Below are 23652 nucleotides of genomic sequence, written 5' to 3'. Positions count from 1 at the left end.
GTTTTTATTATTGTTATGTTCTTTTGAGGTGAAAATACAAACCATCTTTACAACTTTACTGCTTTTTTTTTGGGGGGGGAATGCGTTTTGCACCCCCCCCCCCCCCCCCCAACTTCCGGCGCCTATGTATATATATATATATATATATATCATATATATGGATACATCATGATTGAACGGCCATCTTGGACGCCATCTTGGATTTCCAGGTGTCCTGATGGCCATGACCCATTTAAGTAGTATAAATGGATTCTTCGAACTCCCAGAAACAAGGAATATACACCAAAATCCCATCTCTTAGATGGATGGTTCGCGATTGATGGCTCTTGTTAAGGTATTGGCGGCCATCTTTGACGTCATTTTGAAAATAACAAATTTTACGGGTCCGACTTTATTAGATTTATAGTATGTTGTTCATGATGTCAAACAATACCGAAAAACCGTTGTAAAGCCTTGTGTTGCAATCTTTGGTCAATACCCTAATATATTGACACGAGTACTTGTTGTTGTCAATCTGCTATGACCTATGGCTCTGTGTTTTAATTGTTAAGCGAGTCTGTATGTGCAGACTACAATGCAATGATATAGCATCTTTCTTCATATTTCGTTTTAGAGTGTCGAGCATGCGCAGTATTATTCCCTCGATGTGTATCTTAAATAGTTTGACTTTTTGATAATTTCCTATTCCTCTAGATTATTATAACGCGTTGGACTCGATTGAGGAACTAAAGACTGAAATATATTTCGTCCATTCTTGCCTTCACATGCTTGCTTTGATGGGCTGATAAACATCGAACTCGACCTTTCGGTGGATGTCTTATGATCTTTCTTTTTTTAATCAGTCATTCGGCATATGTTCTGATCTGAATTTTGATGAGGATGAGGATGAAGGCCTTGATGTTTTATCCCGTGGTGATCATAATCGCCCTGAGCATGAGAGGTAAGTCTTAATGAGAGTCTTGGTAATGGAATTATGTCAGCTATCGATCCAAGTGAGCTAATTGGGTTTGATTTTATTTATCATACAGGCAGAGTTTTATTTTATTACAGGAGTTCTATAATCGAAGTCAGATTTAGTAACGAGCAATACAACTACTTTTAACTGTTTTTTTTTAGTTAGACTTGATTCCTCAATATTAGGTATAATGTATAGGTTATAGCCTATTGATTGATTAAAACTATTATCGTTTATCGAATTAACGATCAAAAATAATTTCATTTTATTTCGTTTATTTCCATTTCCTAAAAAATAAATAAAGTACAAGGGATTGCATTGTACATAGTAAAATAATGAAACTTAACAATATATTTGTAATTGGTCCACAGTGTACAACAGGCATATAAATCAGATTGGTCATGGAGGGGACTGTTGAAAAATTGGGCTTGTAGATTGCAGCCCCCCCTTACAAATACAGCCCTCTTAACAAATACTTTTGTTTATCATAGAGGTAAATGTAAATATAAATGAACGTGCGCACATTAAAAAAAATTATGTACACATTTCATGAATGTTTCAGCCCCTAGCAATTTTGCCACATTCTTTCATGATCTCTAAAAGATTGACCTGCATTTAATGCAGACAATGATTTTGATTCGTCTAGAAAAATAGAATTACTCACCTTAATACCATCAGTATTTCGTCCGTTAATACGGTTAGAAGTACACAGCGTAGCTACAGTGTGGAGGTGCCATTTTTAAGGAGAGATTGACCAGGGTATGTGAGTTAAACCAACCAGGTTTGAGTTGGGCACACATATATTGCTTTGTTGGGCAAGCACATACGAATACTGTATTCGCTATCTTGTGACCAACAGGGGCGAGAGAGCTGGCTCACAGTCCAAAATACACCATGACGGTTGCCCAAACGTTTGGTATTCAGAAATATAATATTTAGCTTTTATATAGCGCTTAATACAATGTCTCTAAGCGCCTTACAAATATACTATTACCCCTGTCATTGGATTTAATGTGTGCTGTGTGCACAATCTCCACTCCCTGGGGAGCATTCCAGCCAGGCGTTACTTGACATTCAAAAACTGTTTGACCAATAATGACGGTCACATCCTACCGGGTACCCATTTAACACCTGGGTGGAGAAACTTTCTCGTCCAGAGCCCCTATGCTTTGTACACCCTGAGTATGCCTGGTATGTGGTGTTGAAAGTAATTGTTAAAACCCCAGTTTAGAGTCCCTAAAAGTACATCCATGAGGGTTAGTTTCATTTAGGATATAGCTACTTCCGATTTCGAGTTCTTTGATTTACTCGGATGAATATTCAAGTGCACTTCAAACAAAAAATGTTCAACAAAATTTGCTATAAATCGGAAACACTCACGGTAATATTTCTATAGCCCCTTTAGGGCAAAATTAAATCTTCACTCATGAATGAAAGATAACAATAATTTTCACTGTGTATCGAAAAATACCTTTTCCAATATATTCTTTGATATGTTGATAGCTAGCGCTGGTAATGAAATATGAAAATAATTGAAAAGTAAACTGAACATGTTAACTACTAATATGTACCATTATATTGGTAATAATATTAATGAATAATGATAATAATAATATTGGATATTTATATAGCGCACATATCCAACCTGATATTATACTTGTTTTACTATTAATTTTATTACTAATATTATCATTATCATAATTATTATTTATATTATTATTCTCTCTCTCTCTAAGGGCCATATCGTTTGACGTTGGCGATCATGCTGTTCCACAACCCTCGGCTCCTAGCCTTCTGTATTAGTACCACTCCCAGTTCTTTCACTCCTCTCTCTTCCAACAATTTCTGCAGACTGTCCATCCAAAGTATCCTCCTTTTTCCCCTACTCCTTATTCCCACAATTTTCACAACACTGTCAAAGCAAAATTCTCTAGGCCTTCTTTACGTGTAATGTGACCCATGAACTTCAACTGCCTAATCAACATCTCACGTATCATTTTCCTTTGCACTCCAGCTCGTGTAAGAACTTCCTCATTACTAACTTTGTCAGTCCAGGGGATTTTCATCATTCTTCTTAGAAACCACATTTCGCAACTTTCCAAACGCTTTTTAGTATCAGAGGCTAGAGTCCATGTTTCACTTTCATACATAATTACTGGGTAGATGTAACAATTCAATACCCTTATTCTGGTCCTCATACACATTGTTCGATTTGTCAGAATTTTGCCTAACTTTGAAAATGCAGATTTAGCGAGAGCTATCCTTCTCTTGATCTCTGTCTCGCATCTGGCATCCTCGGTAATCATGCTGCCGAGGTAGTTAAATGAGGAGACTTGTTTAATAGTCTGTTCTTTCAGTTTCAAGTTACATTTTGGACTGCTCTTCTTGGATACCACCAGGCACTTTGTCTTGCAATAGTTGATCTCTATAGTCCCATTCTCTCATTTTCTTTTACAACTACATTCAGGAGTCTCTGGAGATCCTTCTCTGATTCAGAAAATAAAACAGTGTCATCAGCATATCTAATATTTGTGATTCAATGACCACCCACTTGTATCCCATTATTATTATTAATACTAATATTATTCTGATTATCATTATATTCATCGTTATTATTATCATTACTATTATTATTATAATGAGAAGTAGAAGAAGTAGTAGTAGTACAGAGGCGGATCTATTTTTGCTAAGGGGGGGGGGGGGGGTTAACCCAAATACGATATGGAGCATCATTCCACGAGCCGCGCAGTAGCGTAGCGGCGAGGCGTTTTTTTTTTCTTGTTTCCATTTTGAACCCCCGTATTATGTAGTGATGTTTTTCTGGCATTTACTAATACTGTGTGGGTCTGGACCAGTGGCGGATCCAGGGAGCCCCCCCCCCCTGAAAAAAACGTGATTTTTACCTTTTGGGGTTGGTTGCCAACCCCCCCCCCCCTCCCCTAGCGCCCAAGGGGGGGGGGTGCAAATTTTTATTTACCTTGACAGAGCATTCAACCTTACCAGACTGTGCATTTTATCTTTAAACATAATGACTGACTGCTGAACTTTATCCAGTGTTTAAAGGTGTTATATGTCAGTAAATCATACACAAAATGTATTCATATCATCACAGAATCTGGTTCTTATATATGGACTCCGTCTCTGGAGCTTAATAGACCTTATACTAGTGTACTATGTTCCAGTCATTCTACGTTTGCTAATTTGCTGAATACATACACAAACAAGTGCAATGCATTGATGCAGATAGTAATTACCTACATTACTGTATTACCTATGTCTATGCGCTTCTTTCGAGCTTATTTGGCATTTAATGGATCATGAATCAATTTTTCAACTATCCTCTTTGCCTCCAGATTTGACTTTCAAGAAATCCCCATAATTCAGAATGCTCTGGATACAAGGAAGTTTGGTCCTCAAAAACAATATTCAGTCAAGATGTTTTTCTTATCACTTCAGATGGCCACTTGACTGCGTTATCATAATTTAGAACTTAAGGTTTCAGTACTTTGAATGTCCATGTCAATCATAATTTAACCTTTGACTTCAAGGGAAATATATGACCTTCACACATGAAATTGTTCATGATTTGTTCATTCAAGATATAAAAGGTTAAATAGGCACATTTCAAACAACTTAGATAATAATAATGATAGTAATAATAGTAGTAGTAATAAGTAATAATGATACTACTACTAATAATAATAAATGTAGTTGTAGTAGTAGTAGTAGAAGTAGTAGAAGTAGAAGTGGCAGTAGTAGTAATAGTAGAGACTTTTAGATTATGCACGACGAGAACACGGACTGCCCTTTTAAGGCAATGTGACGTCACTGCCAGTGCCTTAAAAGGACGTCACATTTCCTTAAAAGGGCAGTCTACGTTCTCGTCGTGCAGAATCTAAAAGTCCCTAATAGTAGTAGAAGTAGTAATATAAGTAGTAGTAGTAGTAGTAGTAGTAGTAGTAGTAGAAGTAGTAGTAATAGTAGTAGTAGTACCCAATAAACAAAATCACGTGAAAATCACGTCAATATCAAGGTATCGACTTGAGGAGAGTTACGTTCTTCAAGCACCTGACATCAACGTAAATGTGTTAATACGTTTATTGCACTAGGTAACTTAAAACACACGTACACTTATATCACGCAATTGTCACTGCAATATCACCATTATAATAACGTGATTATCCTTACCTTGGAGACCATGGTTTGTAAACCTAATACTCCAGTGTTTGTTTGGTTAAGTGACTCTCACACTCTGCCGTGTAGGCCTACCGTGTGCCACCGTGCGCGAAAATGTCTGCGGACGGTGGAGAACGGCGAGGGCACACGGTGGTTCGTTATCAAAGCGGGCAACACGTTAATAGGGCGTTGGCACTTATTTACACCCGGTGGGACCCGGCGAAAGTTTTGGGCATGTTCAAAACTTTGGCCGGCTGGCACCGGCCGCAAGTAAGCGGCAAGAGGACGCAGTGGCGGATCCAGGGGGGGGGCCCGGGGGCCCGGGCCCCTCCCCTTGAGAAAAAAATTATGTAAAATCACGTGATTTTTACGATTTTTGGGGGTTGGGCCCCCCCCCTGGCGCTCAAGGGGGGGGTGCAAATTGAAATTTTTTTGAGGATCAAAAAAAAAAAAAAATGTGCTCACTACCCCCCCCCCCCCCCCCCCCCCCCCCCCCCCCCCCCCCCCCCCCCCCCCCCCCCCCACTGAGCGAATTTTTGGCAGGCGCGTTTTTCAAATTTTCGGGAGCAAAAAAAAAAAAAAAAAAAAAAAAAAAAAAAAAAATTGTGCTCTGTACCCCCCCCCCCCCCCCCCCCCCCCCCCCCACTGAGCGACTTTTCGGCCGGCGCGATTTTCAAATTTTCGGGAGCAAAAAAAAAAAAATTGGGCCCCCTCCCCTAAGAAATCCTGGATCCGCGCCTGAGAGGACGGTGTTGAACGGTATGAGGACGGTATGAATACGTTATGAAAACGGTCACACCGTATGAACACGTTCACAACACGCTCATAACCCGTTACAGAACGGTGATGAAAAATGGAGAGCGGACTGACCGTTGCCGTTCAAATCGGGGTATTTATGGCAGTCGTGTCATGACGTCAGCAGTCCGGGGACTCGCTCACAGGACGCTCTGAGCGGTGAGGGGAAGCTAAGTGACTGGTAGGTGGCTGCTACAAACCCGGTGCACACGTTCGAGACCCGGTATGGGCCCGGTATGGAAACGGCCAAAATTTTCAACAAAAGTCAATCTGGGCGGTGAAGACGGTAGAAGCACGTTCAACACCCGGTATGCGCCCGGTGAGAACGGTCAGAAGATGGCAACGAAACGGTGAAAAGATTAATTTTATGAATTTTTTTTGCGGCCGGGGACAAGTTCGCTCAAAACCCAACGTTCTGGACTCTGTTTTTTTTTTTTAATAGCCCGGCAGGTGGACGGTAGGCCTACACGGCAGAGTGTGAGAGCTCCATTATGAAATTACATTTTCATAAACGAAATTATCGCGTCACAGAAACACGTGAAGCGTTAGTGATAGTTTTAGTCAAAATATCTGCGTGAAATTCACGTGAATATTACGAGGCTGACTTGAGATGAATCATGTTCTTCATTCACGTGAAATTTACGTCGAAGAGGAAGTATGTTACTGTAACCCGCGTTCAACCCAATAATTACGCAAATGTTACACAATTAATGAACCAAAATAATAATAATCATCCCGTTTCTGAACACCGTGTCTTGGATCTTCCATAATTACGTCCAGGCGCGCCGGTAGCAGTTCGGGGTTAGAGGGGGTTGGGGGAAGGGGGGGGGGGGTGCAAACATCCCAGAAGAGAAAGCTAGTTGCAACTGGTCCAGTTGATGAACCATTTAATGCCAACTGGTAACCCAGGATATTGAAATGGGCTGAATGATCCAGTTGATCCAGGCCAGTTATACTTCAACTGGTCTACTTGAGCCATTAGAACCATTTGGTTATCTTCCAACCAGTTGAACAGCAACAATACTTCAATACTGGTACGTCTGTATTTCCAATGTAAAGGCATTGGTAATAAGTAGACTTACATAATTGAATTAATCGAAAAAATTTCGTATACTTGTACTTTATTGAAATTATTTTAGTTCATAGTTAATGTTTCCCTTATTCATGTTTAACTAAATGTAATTTATACGAAGTAGCGAAATGTCCTAATAACTGGTAATTTATATGTGCAGTATTTTTTAAATGAATTGCATATAACTAAATCATCAGTAATTAAGAAATATGCTGTAAATTCAGATAAATTGTTTAAAAAACATAGATCTGCACGCACCCCATATTCAATATGCAAATGAATTGGTGTCAGCTGGTTCAACTCGAAATATGCCAACACTCAGTCATCAACCGGTGCAACTGGAAATATGCACACTCCAGTTATCAACTGGTGCAATGGAAATATGCTAACAGTCAGTTATCAACTGGTGAACATAGACATATGCCAACAGTCACGGTATTATCACCACGGAACTTAAATGGTAACTGTGAAACCATCAAGACACCCAAGAATAACTCATTTTCACACCTGGAAAACACGGAATACCCAGCTTATATAAATAATCCGTTTGAGTCACGAGATCATCACCGCGAAACTGCTGGCAACGTTGACTACCATTTAAATAGGTGTTTTAAGACACCTAATCATGACTAATTATTCACACCTAAAAGTTACGTAAGCCCAGCTTAGATTAATATTCTGTTTGAGTCACGAGATCATCACCGCGGAACTGCTGGCAACTTTGACTACCATTTAAATAGGTGTTTTAAGACACCTAATAATTACAAATTTTTCACTCCTAAAAGTCACGTATGCCCAGCTTAGATTAATAATCCGTTTGACTCACGAGATCATCACCGCGGAACTTATGGCAACTGTGACTACTATTTAAATAGGTGCTTTAGGACATCTAATCATGACTAATTTTTCACACCTAAAAGTCACGTATGCCCAGCTTAGATTAATATTCCGTTTGAGTCACGAGATCATCACCGCGGAACTGCTGGCAACTTCGACTACCATTTAAATAGGTGTTTTAAGACACCTAATGATTACTACTTTTTCACACCTACATATCACGGATTCACAGCTTAGATTAGTAATAAGCTTGAGCCACGTGATCATAACTAAGAAATTTATGGTAACTTTGAAACCATTTAAAGAGGTGTGTAAGACACCTCCGAATTACTAATTTAATATAACCAGAGATTAACGGACAGAACAATAAGACGATTAGCCGGTGTAAGTAACGTGATTATTACCATCAACCTTGGATAACCTGTGAAACCAATCGTTAAAGGTGCTTACAAGACCAAATAATTACGTATTTATCGCCACCATCGGTTAACGGACAAAAAACTCGTTGCTTGGTCAAGTGGTTATTTGGTCATAAACACTTGATTTACAGAGGTAAGTGGAATCACGTTACTCCAGTCGCGTGATAAACTGGTGGTTTTTAGGTTAGATGAAAACGTGAACAGGAATACCTTTTTCGTTTAAATGAAGGCACGTGTCGATAACGTTTAAATCTAGTTCAAAAGGCCCTATACTTTAAAATCACTTAAAATACACTCCCAAAAGAGGTTACTTTTTAGTGTTCTGTTTATTGGGTAGTAGTAGTAGTAGTACCTATACAAGTTGTAGTAGTCGTGGCAGTGGTCATAGTATACAAATATACACTGCCTTGAGAGGTTCTGGTTAAAACTATGCGCAAGAGGTGACTCCATTAGTACTATTTGCTAAGAGACGCAGCCCCGAAGCAAATGGTACTTTTGGAGTCACCTAGGCCCACAGTTTTACCAGTACCTCGAATAGAAGGCATAGTATATTTGTTTTATATCCTGCATCAAAAAATCGTTTTAAAAAAAATATTAAAAATAACATTTTTGGAGAAAAACAAAAAAATTGTAAATTTTTATCTAAAAAGATTTTTTTTTCTTTCATTTAATTAAGATTTGAAGGAAAAAAAAATTGATTCAATTCAAACGATTTTTTTCAACCCCCAAATAGTGAACACAAATAGTACTCTCATATAGTACTTTCTAAAAATAGGTCAAATATTTCTGGTCACGTGACGAGCTCTCAACCAATCAAAAGCCCACACATTTTGGATGCAGGATATAATATTTAATAGACGTATATAGAAGTATTTCTATTATTATTCATGAAAGGGAATCTATGTACACTGATTCTAGGCATGGAGCATCTTCCTTTATCAAGATGAATTCCATGTTCTTTCTTTTGTTAATCAAGTTCCCTGTGTCTTTGGACTGGATGTTCGTCTAATCGGAGTACCTGACAGCTACAGTGGCTAGCTCATCAGACCCCAATCAAAACGATGAACTATATGCATGTTATAATCAATTAAACTAACGATTAAAGTGCGTGGCCACATTTAAAAGATTAAAACGTTGCAGTTCTGCCAATAAATCATTCCGGACACTGCAACACTTCTGAACGGAAGTTGCATCAATGAAGTAGAATACTTAGCTTTTAGATGATATCGTTGAAGTCGAACCTAAAAACAATAGTAACGGAATTATTGTTCTAACGATAAGACAAAGGCGTTGAGTGCGTGTCATAAAATTACACAACGACTTTCCATGCCTTTTAATGATAATAAGCATAATACTAGTAACATTTATATAAATCTAATGCCTATGTTTCTTAGCGCTGTACTATAATTACCCCGGCATTGCCCGAGCGGCCCAGGTGAGGCGTTCCGGCGCTCTGACACTGGAGGAATTTCTTCCTACCAGGTACCAAATTAGCTTACATCACCGGGGTGGAGAGTGGCAAACTCAGATTAACTTCTTGCCAAAGATTGTTAGTGCAAAAGTGGGACTCGAAACGTTTATTGTTTACTCATTAACAAAGGGGGAGCGATTTGGAACCGAATTATCATTATAGTTAATGTAGTTATTGGCGAGCTCTAACCGGCATGTTGAACATATTCATATACGATTTGTGACAAGGAGGTGTATATCAACATTAAAGATAAAGACCAGTTATGGTCATGCGATTGCATTGTGAAAGAAACGTTGTGGGATCAGATCAGAAAAGGTTGATCATTTAGCATATAAGTATTGGTGTGTACTGCAAGGTTCTGGAATCATCAAAATGATAAGAAATTTGGCCCAGTCTTCGTATAGTTACAAGCACTGTACACAGAAAGATGTATATGAGACTACGCACACGTGCGCGACACGTGCGTTTATCTCTCACACACAAATAGATAAACTAATTTACCAAATACATACCAATTAGTAGGCGGTTTCCCGGCAAATTTTTTATCATTATGTATTAGTCAAAACATATTCTTTCACATGATTGGTAATAAGAGCCTCCATTTCATTTTTTGAAATTGGGGCGTTTCCAATACTGGTCTTTACCTTTAAGTCCACGAAAATATGGATACAAAATCAATTCTTGGCTAATGGCCGTCTAAGCTCTCAAAGATAGCGACCTTCTTCCCTCCTGTAATGTAAGACAAGTCAGAAATCTAAGGTGTGAGTATGTGTGTGTTCTATATTCTGTAGCTTAGTATTTCCATCCCTTGTATATACGGTACATTCTTTTTATTCACGTTGCCATATTGTTAATGTATGCATTTTGTTCACTATAGGGCCCCGCTCACAAGCTTAGCTTCTAAAGGGGTCCTAAAACCATTTTTGTTTATGATGTAATCAAGTTAATATAATGTTGATGAATGTACTATTACCAGCTTCTATTTTATGTAAAACATTACATGTTTTATGTGGTTTTGAATAAAATGAACTTGAACTTGAAATGAAGTAATAGATCAATTAATACATATACGGCATCTAGCAGGAACCTTTTTCCTGCCATGGCACACAATCACATGCTTAATACGTGTTAATTACAGTTAGTCTAATAAGCCTAAATACTTACACTTCCGCCCAATTATTTATGTATTCATTTATTTAGATCCTGATCTTCAAGTTCGTCTAGTTGGTGGACAAACCGCCTTAGAAGGTCGCGTTGAGGTGTTTTTTAACGGTTCTTGGGGAACAGTTTGCGATGATTCCTGGGATTTGAACGACGCCAGAGTTGTATGCAGAATGCTTGGCTTTCAGACAGCAGTGTTGGCATCCACGAATGCTGGATACGGTGAAGGTTCTGGAGGCATCATTCTTGATAATGTCGGATGCTTTGGGACAGAACGCAACCTTGCTGAATGCTCCCACAATGGATACGAGAATCATAATTGTGTACATAGCGAAGACGCTGGTGCTGTCTGCGCTAATGGTGAGATATTATACTGGTACTCATACTGATTATGTAAAATAAAGCAAAGGCAGAGGCAATTTATTCCTGGATCATGTCCACAGCAGTGGACTGGATACTGATCTAGGAGAGTGCAATCACAATGGGTTTAAAGTTCATAATTTTCAACGTAAAGACAATGCGGGCGTTGTGTGCTCTGAAAAAGGGGATACCAATCACCCTCTTCTCGGAAATATGGAGGCAAAATCATTTTTTGGTGCATGGCCGGCTAGGCTCTCAAGGATGACGACCTTCTCCATTCCTGTAATGTATAGACAAGTCAGAAATCTTAGAGCATATACTGTAGATGAATGAGGTAATGAATCAATAAGTTCACGCAATTTAGCCTGCAAGATTTCCTGCAATGGCTCAAAATCACATTGAAATGCTTAATACATGTTAATTACAGTCAGTATAATAGCCTAAATACCTACATCTCCCACCCCACCCCATTATGTATTTATTCTTTTATTTAGATCCTGATCTTCAAGTTCGTCTAGTTGGTGGACAAACCGCCTTAGAAGGTCGCGTTGAGGTGTTTTTTAACGGTTCTTGGGGAACAGTTTGCGATGATTCCTGGGATTTGAACGACGCCAGAGTTGTGTGCAGAATGCTTGGCTTTCAGACAGCAGTGTTGGCATCCACGAATGCTGGATACGGTGAAGGTTCTGGAAGCATCATTCTTGATAATGTCGGATGCCTTGGGACAGAACGCAACCTTGCTGAATGCTCCCACAATGGATACGAGAATCATAATTGTGGACATAGCGAAGACGCTGGTGCTGTCTGCGCTCATGGTGAGATATTATACTTGTACTCATACTGATTATGTAAAATAAAGCGAAGGCAGAGGCAATTTATTCCTGGATCATGTCCACAGCAGTGGACTGGATACTGATCTAGGAGAGTGCAGTCACGATGGGTTGAAAGTTCATAATTTTCCACGTAACGACAATGCGGGCGTTGTGTGCTCTGAAAAAGGGGATACCAATCACCCTCTTTTCGGAAATATGGATGCAAAATCATTTTTTGGTGCATGGCCGGCTAGGCTCTCAAGGATGACGACCTTCTCCATTCCTGTAATATATAGACAAGTCAGAAATCTTAGAGCATATACTGTAGATGAATGAGGTAATGAATCAATAAGTTCACGCAATTTAGCCTGCAAGATTTTCCTGCAATGGCTCAAAATCACATTGAAATGCTTAATACATGTTAATTACAGTCAGTATAATAGCCTAAATACCTACATCTCTCACCTCACCCCCATTATGTATTTATTCTTTTATTCATCATTCATATATGCAAGTTCGTCTAGTTGGTGGACAAACCGCCTCAGAAGGTCGCGTTGAAGTGCTCTTTGGAGGTTCTTGGGGAACAGTTTGTGATGATTTCTGGGACTTGAACGACGTCAAAGTTGTATGCAGAATGCTTGGCTTTCAGATCGCAGTGAGAGCAGTCACGAGCGCTGGATACGGACAAGGTTCTGGAAGCATCATTCTTGATGATGTCGAATGCCTCGGTACAGAACGCAACCTTGCTGAATGCACCCACAATGGATATGCGAGTCATAATTGTGGACATAGCGAAGACGCTGGTGCTGTCTGCGCTAATGGTGAGATTATACTCATGGAATCCAAACGTTATAGAGGGGACGTATTCAAGGAAAATCCAAACTTAATAGATAACTCCCCTAAAAGAAAGCAGGAAAGCCAGAGAGGCATGTAGACTGGTGAAAGTTAGAACGAAATCGGAGAAGAAGAAGGTTATCGGAATCGTTTGAAGTTGTAATCACTGTATGGGTACGTCAAATTGACCGAATCGCTAATGTCACTGTGACGTGTTGCCGGTCAATTTTCACATTTGTTTCAACTCGCAAAATGACTAATACATATTTTTTGTTTTAAGGGTCTTCTTTATTTATAGAGGACCTATAATAATATGCTCTATTTAGAGTAGTTTCCCAAGGGAGAAGGCACCATGTCAACGTAATGATCCACTGACCAAATTGATTTTTAAAATCCCATTCAGTATAGCCTAACTTTCGTCTATTCTAATATAATCCAATACTATACCCCATTTCTCACAGATAATCTTACCTGCTGACGTTAAGATAGCTGTCAATAATAGCGATGTGTTCTCCTAAAGTCAGTATGATTTAAATTCCTTTTATTAATGGTTCGATTGAAATCAAATATATATACATTTTCTTCCATTACTAAAGGGCTATATACTTTTCTAAAAAGGTTACAGCTAAATTTATTCAGCTTACACTAAAATAATTTCTGAGCTTTCAAAATTCTGTCAAGCATTTTTGCCCTATATGCATTCGCACCCATAGCATTTATGATACGAAATTCAACTTCATCTTCTCTTTGATTTGTCGTCCCAATGATAGTCTCTCTGATTGCTAAATATGTTATGTATTTTAAGAACAATAAAGTTATCACTGGTACACGTATTAGTATTAGTATTAGTATTATTATCATCATCATCATCATCGTTATCGTGATCATTGATATCATCATTATTAATGTTGTTGAAATTGTTGTTGTTGCTGTATACGGCACCTTATTTCATTTTACCTTTCAGTATATCTGGTGAGTTTATCACGCTGATAGCCATACCTGAATCAGACAAAACACCAAATGAAAGATGACTTCTTTTTTAAATGTCAATATATTATGTTTCACAATTCCATAACACATTTCCAGAATACTTAGTAACTTGAGGGACATGCTTTACACTTCCCCATGTGTGTGTCTCACGCCACGGTTTGCTAATCTTTTAAAACGATCTGCTTTTCATTAGACACCACGCTTGAGCATTTTGAAGTTCGTCTTGTCGATGGAAGAAGCAGGAATGAAGGACGGGTTGAGATGTTCTACAACACATCCTGGGGAACATTGTGTGGTGTTGGATGGGACTTGAGAGAAGCCGACGTGGTCTGTAGAAAGCTGGGGTTCACGGATGCTTCAGACGTGCTACAAAATGCAGCGTTCGGTGAAGGAATCGGAATGGTCTTTCTGGAAGGTATCTCCTGTCTTGGAACAGAGAACAGCCTGCTTGCCTGTACCTTCACATCTTTTGAAGCGAACAGCTGTCCGCACAGTCAGGATGTTGGAGTCATGTGCAAAGGTACAGGTAACTGCAATGTTGTATTGTGGTCCTCGTCAGATCTTACACGATCGCAAAGACTTTCATTAAATCAACTCGTGTTCGGATATTGGCATTCGCAGGATTCTTTCGAAGGGGGGGGGGGGTTAAAATTTGAAAATCACGCCGAAAATTTCGCAACGACTCAGCCAGCCGCTGAATAAGCGGAGGGTGGGGGGGGGGGGGGGGGGGGGGGGGGGGGGGGGGGGGGGTGAAGAGCATCCTTTTTTTTTGGGGGGGGGGGTGTGTTTCAAAATTTGAAAATTAGGTCGGTCGATAATTCGTTTCGTTAGGGGGGGGGTCAGCTTTTTTGGTCACCCATTACCAAAATCTTTTTTTAAAAATTTTTAAAATTTTTATTATTATTTTTTTAATTAAAACAAAATTTGAGGGGGCGGTCGTCCAAAACACACGCATACACAATTTTTTAGGGGGGGTTCAACCCCCAACCCCAACCCCCCTCCCCCTCCCCTGCGTACGCGCCTGGGCATACGTCATTGTAGTTTCGAAAGATCAATGATAAGGGTAGGTAGATTTTTCGAAAGTCTTTGCGAATGTGTTGTATCCGGACTTCTCTCGGTAGCTACTTAGGTACTGAATGATGAGTAATGTAATCAGGCACGATGGGATTGATTATAGAATATCCAATAATTGACATCCCCACTCCCCCCCTCCTCCGAGGGGGGGGGAGACTAATTTGCCAATTTCGCCAACATCCCTACATTTGAAATTAAGAAAATAATGTTGTGAATTTGTTAGCGACAAGATCATAAGCACAAGAATAATGTATTAAAATGAAGCTATATATTATTTTTCTTGCAGGAGCTCTGATATCGAATGCCAAATTTGACCCAACAACCACATTGGGACATCCAGACCATGGCTCTCAGTGTCCGACTGTTAATTCAGTGTCTTCCGCTGAAAACAGTCGAACACTCTCACCTGTCTCAATAGTACTTGGAGCAATCTTGGCGGCGTCGTATGCACTGTTCCTGCTGTTAGGCCTCTATGGGTCCCATCGACTTAGAAAGCTGGAAAGGATGACGGTTAATGACTCGAGTGAACAGCCTACTTCAAAGGGAACAGGTTCTCCTGAAGCAGCATCAGCGTACCTGAATCTCACCTCACCTTCTAGGAAGTCCACAGAGACCCTTGGAAAGAAAGCTCCTCGTGAACTGATATACATGAACTTGGAGGTACCAGAGAACACCATTGGAGGAGACCAGGTTTACACAGATCTGTCGTTTAAAAAGGGCAGTGAACAGGAAGGTCCCAGTCGCGAGTATAAAGCTCCCATGAAGCCGCCGGTTGGTCGCAAGCCTAAATCTGGGAGGCTTGGATCTCCAGATAGACCTGACCCCTCACCCTTGACCCAACATGACCCCATATATAATGAATGTTACTGATTATAATAATGAATATTGAAGGAGAGTAAGGAAGACTCAGTATGATCGCAAAGACTTTCGAGAAATCAACCGAAGGCGGAATTAGGGAAAGATCAAGGCATGAATAGAAATGCGTGAAAGTCTAAGAATAATACAGGACCATAGTGTAAACGTAGCACAATAGGCATTGTTTGCTATATAGAGGGCCCAAGTAGCTATAAGTATAGTGCAGTGGGGCTTTAAACACATTGTGCTTAGGTGTTGTCAAGTCGCTCTATTTTTGAAGAAAAAAAATCATCGTCTAGTAATGAATTTGTTCCTGAAAGATGTTGTGTTAGGAGAAAAATTCATAATAATTGGTTTTAACATTAATTACGCAAAATCTCGGCTCAGGAAAGCACTACTTCTTAACACATACTATGCAATTTATAAGGTTTGTATGCTCAATCAGTTTAGAAGTAAATCCTTTAATAGTCATAAAAGCGATGTTTATTGTGTTATTTCAATTAGCAATACAGAAACCTAGAAAAAGTAATAAGTAATTATAAAGATGTATTATTCTTAGACTTTCACGCATTTCTATTCATGCCTTGATCTTTCCCTAATTCCGCTTTTGTTTGTGTCCCCTATAATGCATTGTTGTTAAAATGATATCAAGTAATGAAATGCCTCGTATGAAGAAAAGAAAGGGAAAAAAAGAGATTAATGCAGCATCATCGAATATGATCATTCAACTCCCTTTATAGTTTTTGCCAAATATTCATGAGGACACAGTATTGTATAGCCTACCTACTGATATTATTTCAACATGCTGATACTATTCTCATAATGTACGCTGTACTGGAGTTATTATTATTAAATCTAGTATCAACTTTTAGAACAATACATACAGCCCAATTTTGTAATACTGCCTCACTCGGACTTCTCAAGTTAACGATAGTTTTGCTCAGTCATGGAGCTAATATGGACAAAGAAGATAAGGACGGCTACTGATATTATTTCAACATGCTGATATTATTCTCATAATGTACGCGATACTGAAGTTATTTATATATATACATCAATTCGTAGATTAGGCATAATCAGTCGGCCTGTCATTGACGAAAGTTCAATGAGTTTATGTCAGATATGCGTTCAGATATGACACAAATAAGCAGGAGCTTTTTTTGTACTGTAATGTACTGTCTGAATTCAGATGAGAACCTGTTTCAATTGGGGATCATGTATTTAGTTGTATATTCAGGAATCGGAATAAAGACAAGCGTTCATAACTTTATTATTCAATGAATGTTAAAAGGAGAACTTGAAAGCAAACGAACTTCAAACAGAAGAAAATATACTCATATTAAACCATTCTTGTATTTGATACAGTAGGATATAGGCCAGCAGGGAGGAGGGGGGGGGGGGTACATGAATAATTATTCCTATGAGGAATAATTCACTTTTATTTGCTGCTTAGAGAATTCACCTTCTCAGTGTTTATTCTTAGTCACTATACCACTTACCTGCATACACTGAATGTGAAATAATGAATGAACAACAAAAATCAAAAATGCATTACCTAATTAGGCCTAAAAGCGATAAGTGGGATAGAAAAACAAAAGGAAAACCAAAATATCACAGTATACGTATCAAACGCAGGTTCCTTGGTTTTAACCGGGAAAAAAGTTTAGATAGTGTCTTGGTTAATATTGGTATTTGCAATGAGTTAGAAATCTAAACTTTGATTCTTTTATCACTTCTTTGCGAATTTGTCATTCAACCTTATCGTGTTTATTATTAACCTTTTATTTGTCTTATTGGTAACCAGTTTAGTATTTCCAGCTAATCTGTGCGGAATGCAATCAGATCGAGCATCGGTTTCAAACGTGTCTAATGTTACTCTAGACATTCTCTGGTTACATCGTGATGTTAAGCAATACAATTTTAACAGATAATCACAGGGAAGGAATCTACAAGTTAATTCATGCCGCGTGACATTAACAAATATGGATGACATAAATCAAGAGCTTCATGATGCAGCATTGAGGGGTAAAATCAAAAAGGTAAAAAGACTGCTAAGACAAGGTTCTAACATAAACCAGACAGACCAAGATGGAAACACAAGTTTACATAATGCGGTGAAGAAAGACCATAGAACCGTCGCTAAGTATCTCATAAAGAAAGGTGCTGATGTGGAGAAGGCGACTCTAGATGGAAAAACACCCTTACATCTTGCTGCCTCACTCGGACTTCTCAAATCAACGAAAGTTATGCTCAGTCATGGAGCTTGTATGGACGAAAAAGACAATGACGGCTTCTGTGCATTATACAGCGCTGCAAGTAATGGTCATTTTGATGTAGTAAGATACCTTATCAGTCATGGGGCAAAAGTGAATAAGTGCAAAAATGAACGCTGGAATCCTTTATTAATTGCAGCAGGATACGGTTACATCCGTGTGGTGAAATATCTGGTACGTCGAGGAGCTGAGGTAAATACAAATGATGGTAGTGGATTTTCGGCACTCCACAATAGTGCAGCATATGATCATCTGGATGTCATCAAATATCTCATCAGAAAAGGAGCTGATGTAAATAAGGGAACTAATGAGGGTAGGACTGCATTGCACGTTGCTGCTTTCAATGGTAATCTTTATGTCGCCATACATCTCATCAGTAAACGAGCTGAGGTGAATGAAGGAGATAATGACGGTTGGACTGCATTGCAATTTGCTGCTCAGGAGGGTCATCTTGATGTTACCAACTATCTCATCAGTAAAGGAGCTGAGGTCAATAAGGGAAATAATGACGGCATGACTGCATTACAAAGTGCTGCTCTGGAGGGTCATCTTGAAGTCACCAACTATCTCATCAGTCAAGGAGCTGAGGTTAATCAGGGAGATAATTGCGGTTTGACTGCATTACAAATTTCTGCTCAGGAGGGTCATCTTGATATCACCAAATATCTCATCAGTCAAGAAGCTGAGGTGAATAAGGGAAATAATGACGGTAGGACAGCGTTCCAACTTGCTTCTCAGAATAGCCATCTTGATGTTACGAACTATCTCATCAGTCAAGGAGCTGAGGTGAATAAGGGAGATAATTGCGGTCGGACTGCATTACACATTGCTGCTCAGGAGGGTCATCTTGATGTCACCAAATATCTCATCAGTCAAGAAGCTGAGGTGAATAAGGAAAATTATGACGGTAGGACTGCATTACAAATTGCTGCTCAGGAGGGTCATCTTGATGTCACCAAATATCTCATCAGTCAAGAAGCTGAGGTGAATAAGGGAAATAATGACGGTAGGACAGCGTTCCAACTTGCTTCTCAGAATAGCCATCTTGATGTTACCAACTATCTCCTCAGTCGAGGAGCTGAGGTGAATAAGGGAGATAATTGCGGTCGGACTGCATTACACATTGCTGCTCAGGAGGGTCATCTTGATATCACCAAATATCTCATCAGTCAAGAAGCTGAGGTGAATAAGGGAAATAATGACGGCAGGACAGCGTTCCAACTTGCTTCTCAGAATAGCCATCTTGATGTTACCAACTATCTCCTCAGTAAAGGAGCTGAGGTGAATAAGGGAGATAATTGCGGTCGGACTGCATTACACATTGCTGCTCAGGAGGGTCATCTTGATGTCACCAAATATCTCATCAGTCAAGAAGCTGAGGTGAATAAGGAAAATAATGACGGTAGGACTGCATTACAAATTGCTGCTCAGGAGGGTCATCTTGATATCACCAAATATCTCATCAGTCAAGAAGCTGAGGTGAATAAGGGAAATAATGACGGTAGGACAGCGTTCCAACTTGCTGCTCAGGAGGGTCATATTGATGTCACCGAATATCTCATCAGTCAAGGAGCTGAGGTGAATGAGGGAGATAATGTCGGTAGGACTGCACTACACAGTGCTTCCCAGAATGGTCATGTTGATGTCACCAAATATCTCACCAGTCAAGGAGCCGAGGTGAATAAGGGAGATAATGACGGTAGGACAGCGTTCCAACTTGCTGCTCAGGAGGGTCATCTTGATGTCACCAAATATCTGATTAGTGAAGGAGCTGAGGTGAATGAGGGAGATAATGTCGGTAGGACTGCACTACACAGTGCTTCCCAGAATGGTCATGTTGATGTCACCAAATATCTCACCAGTCAAGGAGCCGAGGTGAATAAGGGAGATAATGACGGTAGGACAGCGTTCCAACTTGCTGCTCAGGATGGTCATCTTGGTGTCACAATGTATTTGCTAACGCAAGGAATAAATGTGAATATGAGTGACAGAAACGGCTACACCCCTTTGCACATTGCTGCTATGAAAGGTGACTTCGATATTGTTAAGGTCCTGCTTGAGGAAGGAGCCCTGGTGGATGTACAGGATGCCAATGGACAGAACCCACTGCATCTATCTTCAAAGAAAGGAAGTGCCAGCTCTTCCGACATCTTAGCAAAGCATGTAGAGGTATGTAATTAATCATTCCTCTACAAAGTGAGGAGCCAATATAAATAATACAAAAGCGTCAAATTACGATATAAAAAATAGGTAATATATAAAATAAAGGCAAACATAGTTAAGTGTGGTATATTTCAGAGCTAATTGAAAGTCTACGTAATTATGGACAAGTGCTATATCAAAATGAATACTCCTACATATTCATAATTTGGATGTTATTTCTTCATTTATTAATTATTATTTTTTGTTAAATAGATCACTGGGAATCTCGATCACAGTGATGATGAAGGACTGACTGCCATTCACCTCGCAACTCAAAATGGCCACATACCGGTTGTCGAGTCGCTGGTTTTGCATGGAGCTTCCTTGAACATCCAGTCGCACAATGGAAAGACCTGTCTCCATGAAGCCATCATACTTTCTAATCACAAGGGCAGAAAAGAGCAAACAAAAGGGAGATCCAAACAGGTAAAGATGATTAAAAACTCACCTAGCACGGATCGACAACCGACAACGAAGAAAATCGTGATTATGTTAATACTATGCACTTTTCTTTAGCTGAGGTTTTTAATGTTCACTTGTCCTTGCAAGTGACCGAACAGTCATATCAGAACAGTCATAACTCAATATTCAGAGATAAATTTTGTTGGTAGCATGGTACGAGTTGAATAGGACAAGTGTCAGTCAAGGCTAAATGTTCAAAGCAAAAGCCTTTCTATCCGTTGAGAAAAAGATTGCATAATTACTAGGCCTACATTACGATTCACCGTTATCATGCTTATACGGGATTAAGTTCTTGGTGTAACTGGATAAAACCATTAATCCTTGAGAAAGGTGTTGATTTCGGAGACAAAATTAGAAAGTACTTGTTACACGTCTTTTCCCCGATGCTCCTTCATTTCGACAGAAGATAGTTACCCATTGACGCCCCTTCCTCCATGTATCGACAACCACCCTGTATGGTGGCATACGGTATCTTGAAGCTTCAGTGGACAAACATCTTTAAACAGTTTGTTGACAAAATAATTCACCCTTTTCCATCCTTGTTTTGGGGTAATGAACGAGAGCACGATAATCTGACCGGCAAATAGTATCAATCAAGATAAACGGAGATTCTATCGAAGTTATTAGGCAGATTGTTATGCTGATGGTGTTTTTAGAAGTGTTTCGATGGGAAATAAACGTGTAATTGAATATATTGGCTGCAGTGGTTCCCATATTTGATTGGTCAACTAACACATCGATGGAAAACAATGATGTCTTTAATTACTATCAAACTTTAAAATAATCTGTATATAAACATATATAAATAAACAAACTATCACTTCACATTTCTTTTTGTTTTTGTTGATAACCTCTCTTGATACACCTGGTATTTTGACTCAGATCTCAGAAGACGTCTATCAGCACAAGCTTTCCCCAGAGAAGGCTTTGGTCTCATACCTTCTGGAGCACGGCGCGAAACTGGACATAAGGGACGGTGAAGGCAAACTACCAGTCCACTATGCTACCAATGAAGTTATCCGACAGATGATACTTGCAAGGTAGGGAAATCTTTATTTATGTGCTAGTTCGGAAATAATTATCTGTGCATGTACAGATAAAGGTTATTATACCAAACCGTAAAACCCATCGACACGAATGCTGGATACATGTTCACAAAAGTCAATATTTATTTATACACCGATGGTACATTATATGAGAGGCACACACGAAAGTAAGTCTTCTTTTCAAGAATTAAAACACAATGTATTCATGAAGCACCTCCATCACGTTGGCAGTGATTATTCTAAAATGGCAGAAAGTGGGACATCTCCATGTTTCAAAGATCTGTGGATGTTTGGGGGTCGTTTGTACATGGGCTATATTTGAACTGGTCTATTACAGCATTGGCATACAGGAAAAAAAATAGTTATTCGCTCGCAGACGCTGAAGTTCATTTGAACGTTGTATTTGTTTTATAAAATACTCGTATGCTTACAAAGCTCATGCTCGAATGTGTAATTATCTAACTTTTAGGATGTGTGTGTCAATGAACGCCCTGTAAGAACCGTTCGGTAAACGCAATGCGAACCTTTTGTTTGACAGCAGTAACGTCGCGGCTCGTCCCCTGGACTTGTCGGTCTCATTTGTCTGCCTAAACATTGCCAAACGGCATCACATGCCAAGAATATCATCATTGATATATCTCTTCTTAATTTCGTAAGGAATATTGGACATCAAAGCGCAGAAAAGCATCTTTTTTTAACAATACCCACACTAATTCTTTAGGGTGAGGTTTCATTTCAATGATTTTGTTTTCGTACAATTTAGAAGAGTTAAGAGTCATTTATTCTCTGGGGGAGGGAATTAGAAAGAATCAGTGACTGTTTGCCTAAACATAATACAATTTTACCTCTTTAATTTCAGTCAATCGGATGAACAGAAAGTGACAGATGCGAATATCCTGAAACTATCAAGGCTTTTACCGCCTGATCTGTGGAGCTTTCTATACGTTGCTCTTGGCATCGATTACAGCATCGCTGAAGGTATCAGAGAGAGGTCTAGAGAGATTCCTGAACAGTATATAAAGCTCTTTCAAAAATGGAAAACTGCATCAACTCGGACTAGAAAGGATTTAAATGCGATCCTCAACCAGGCAGAAGCAGGAGGACTTGTAAACAAGTACTTGGATTAGATGTAAATAACATAAATAAATAGAGTAAGAGAGAAAGAGAAGGAGTGAGGGAGGGGGAGGCAAAGTGAAAAATAATATAATACATCCCTGACAACACCTTCTCCTTTAATAATCGGTGACCCCCTGTTGTGTTATATAAATCATATGCTGTACTATTAACACCATTAATAAATGGACAACTGTCAGCAGAAATACAATATTATCCAAGTAATGATGCAAGTTTCGCTTCTGAATGACAGTTTTAATTAGGGGTTAATTCTGTTGTTTTTCGGGAGGATGGTGTTTGTTTTAGAAAACAAGTTCGTACATGCCACTATAGGGTGATTGTTCCATATGCATGAACATACATCTCAATGACAGTTTACTAAACTTTTCTTGTTTAGGGGTTAGTTCTTCGCTGTTGTTTTTCGGGGAGGAGGGTGTTTGTTTTAGAAAACAAGTTCGTACATGCCACTATAGGGTGATTGTTCCATATGCATGAACATACATCTCAATGACAGTTTACTAAACTTTTCTTGTTTAGGGGTTAGTTCTTCGCTGTTGTTTTTCGGGGAGGAGGGTATTTGTTTTAGAAAACAAGTTCGTACATGCCACTATAGGGTGATTGTTCCATATGCATGAACATACATCTCAATGACAGTTTACTAAACACCGAAATGTAACTATTCCTCTCTTTGCAGATGTTTCCGATGGTCGGTTGAGATAGTGATGAAAGATCTAACAATAATTAT

General features: G+C 39.3%; 2 protein-coding genes across 2 annotated transcripts; both read left to right on the top strand.

Annotated features, from left to right (window-relative positions):
• Positions 1-879: 879 nt before the first annotated feature.
• LOC105438677 (deleted in malignant brain tumors 1 protein-like) lies at positions 880-15826 on the top strand. The gene is made up of 6 exons (XM_030978857.1): positions 880-940; positions 10926-11246; positions 11741-12061; positions 12574-12879; positions 14076-14408; positions 15243-15826. Exons 1-6 carry the CDS (start codon positions 880-882, stop codon positions 15824-15826), a joined length of 1926 nt encoding a protein of 641 aa, XP_030834717.1.
• A 1967-nt stretch (positions 15827-17793) lies between these two features.
• Positions 17794-22921, top strand: LOC115921398 (ankyrin repeat domain-containing protein 50-like). Its single transcript, XM_030978856.1, has 6 exons — positions 17794-18474; positions 18526-18672; positions 19120-19401; positions 19861-20253; positions 21631-21788; positions 22654-22921. Exons 1-6 carry the CDS (start codon positions 17794-17796, stop codon positions 22919-22921), a joined length of 1929 nt encoding a protein of 642 aa, XP_030834716.1.
• Positions 22922-23652: the final 731 nt, after the last annotated feature.

Source organism: Strongylocentrotus purpuratus, unplaced genomic scaffold (genome assembly GCF_000002235.5).
Source record: "Strongylocentrotus purpuratus isolate Spur 01 unplaced genomic scaffold, Spur_5.0 spur5_scaffold_1, whole genome shotgun sequence".
NCBI lineage: Eukaryota > Metazoa > Echinodermata > Echinoidea > Camarodonta > Strongylocentrotidae > Strongylocentrotus > Strongylocentrotus purpuratus.
This window is presented reverse-complemented; position numbering and strand designations above follow the sequence as displayed.

Bases quoted from the DNA above. Each gene is read 5' to 3' on its own strand.
- LOC115921398 (XM_030978856.1), top strand. From the start codon at position 17,794: ATGGATGACATAAATCAAGAGCTTCATGATGCAGCATTGAGGGGTAAA. The intron at 19,402-19,860 runs CACATTGCTGCT...GAAGGAGCTGAG, and splicing joins ATTGCGGTCGGACTGCATTA to GTGAATGAGGGAGATAATGT. The intron at 20,254-21,630 runs GTATGTAATTAA...ATTTTGACTCAG, and splicing joins TCTTAGCAAAGCATGTAGAG to ATCTCAGAAGACGTCTATCA.
- LOC105438677 (XM_030978857.1), top strand. From the start codon at position 880: ATGAGGATGAAGGCCTTGATGTTTTATCCCGTGGTGATCATAATCGCC. The intron at 12,062-12,573 runs GTGAGATATTAT...CATATATGCAAG, and splicing joins TGGTGCTGTCTGCGCTCATG to TTCGTCTAGTTGGTGGACAA. The intron at 14,409-15,242 runs GTAACTGCAATG...TTTTTCTTGCAG, and splicing joins AGTCATGTGCAAAGGTACAG to GAGCTCTGATATCGAATGCC.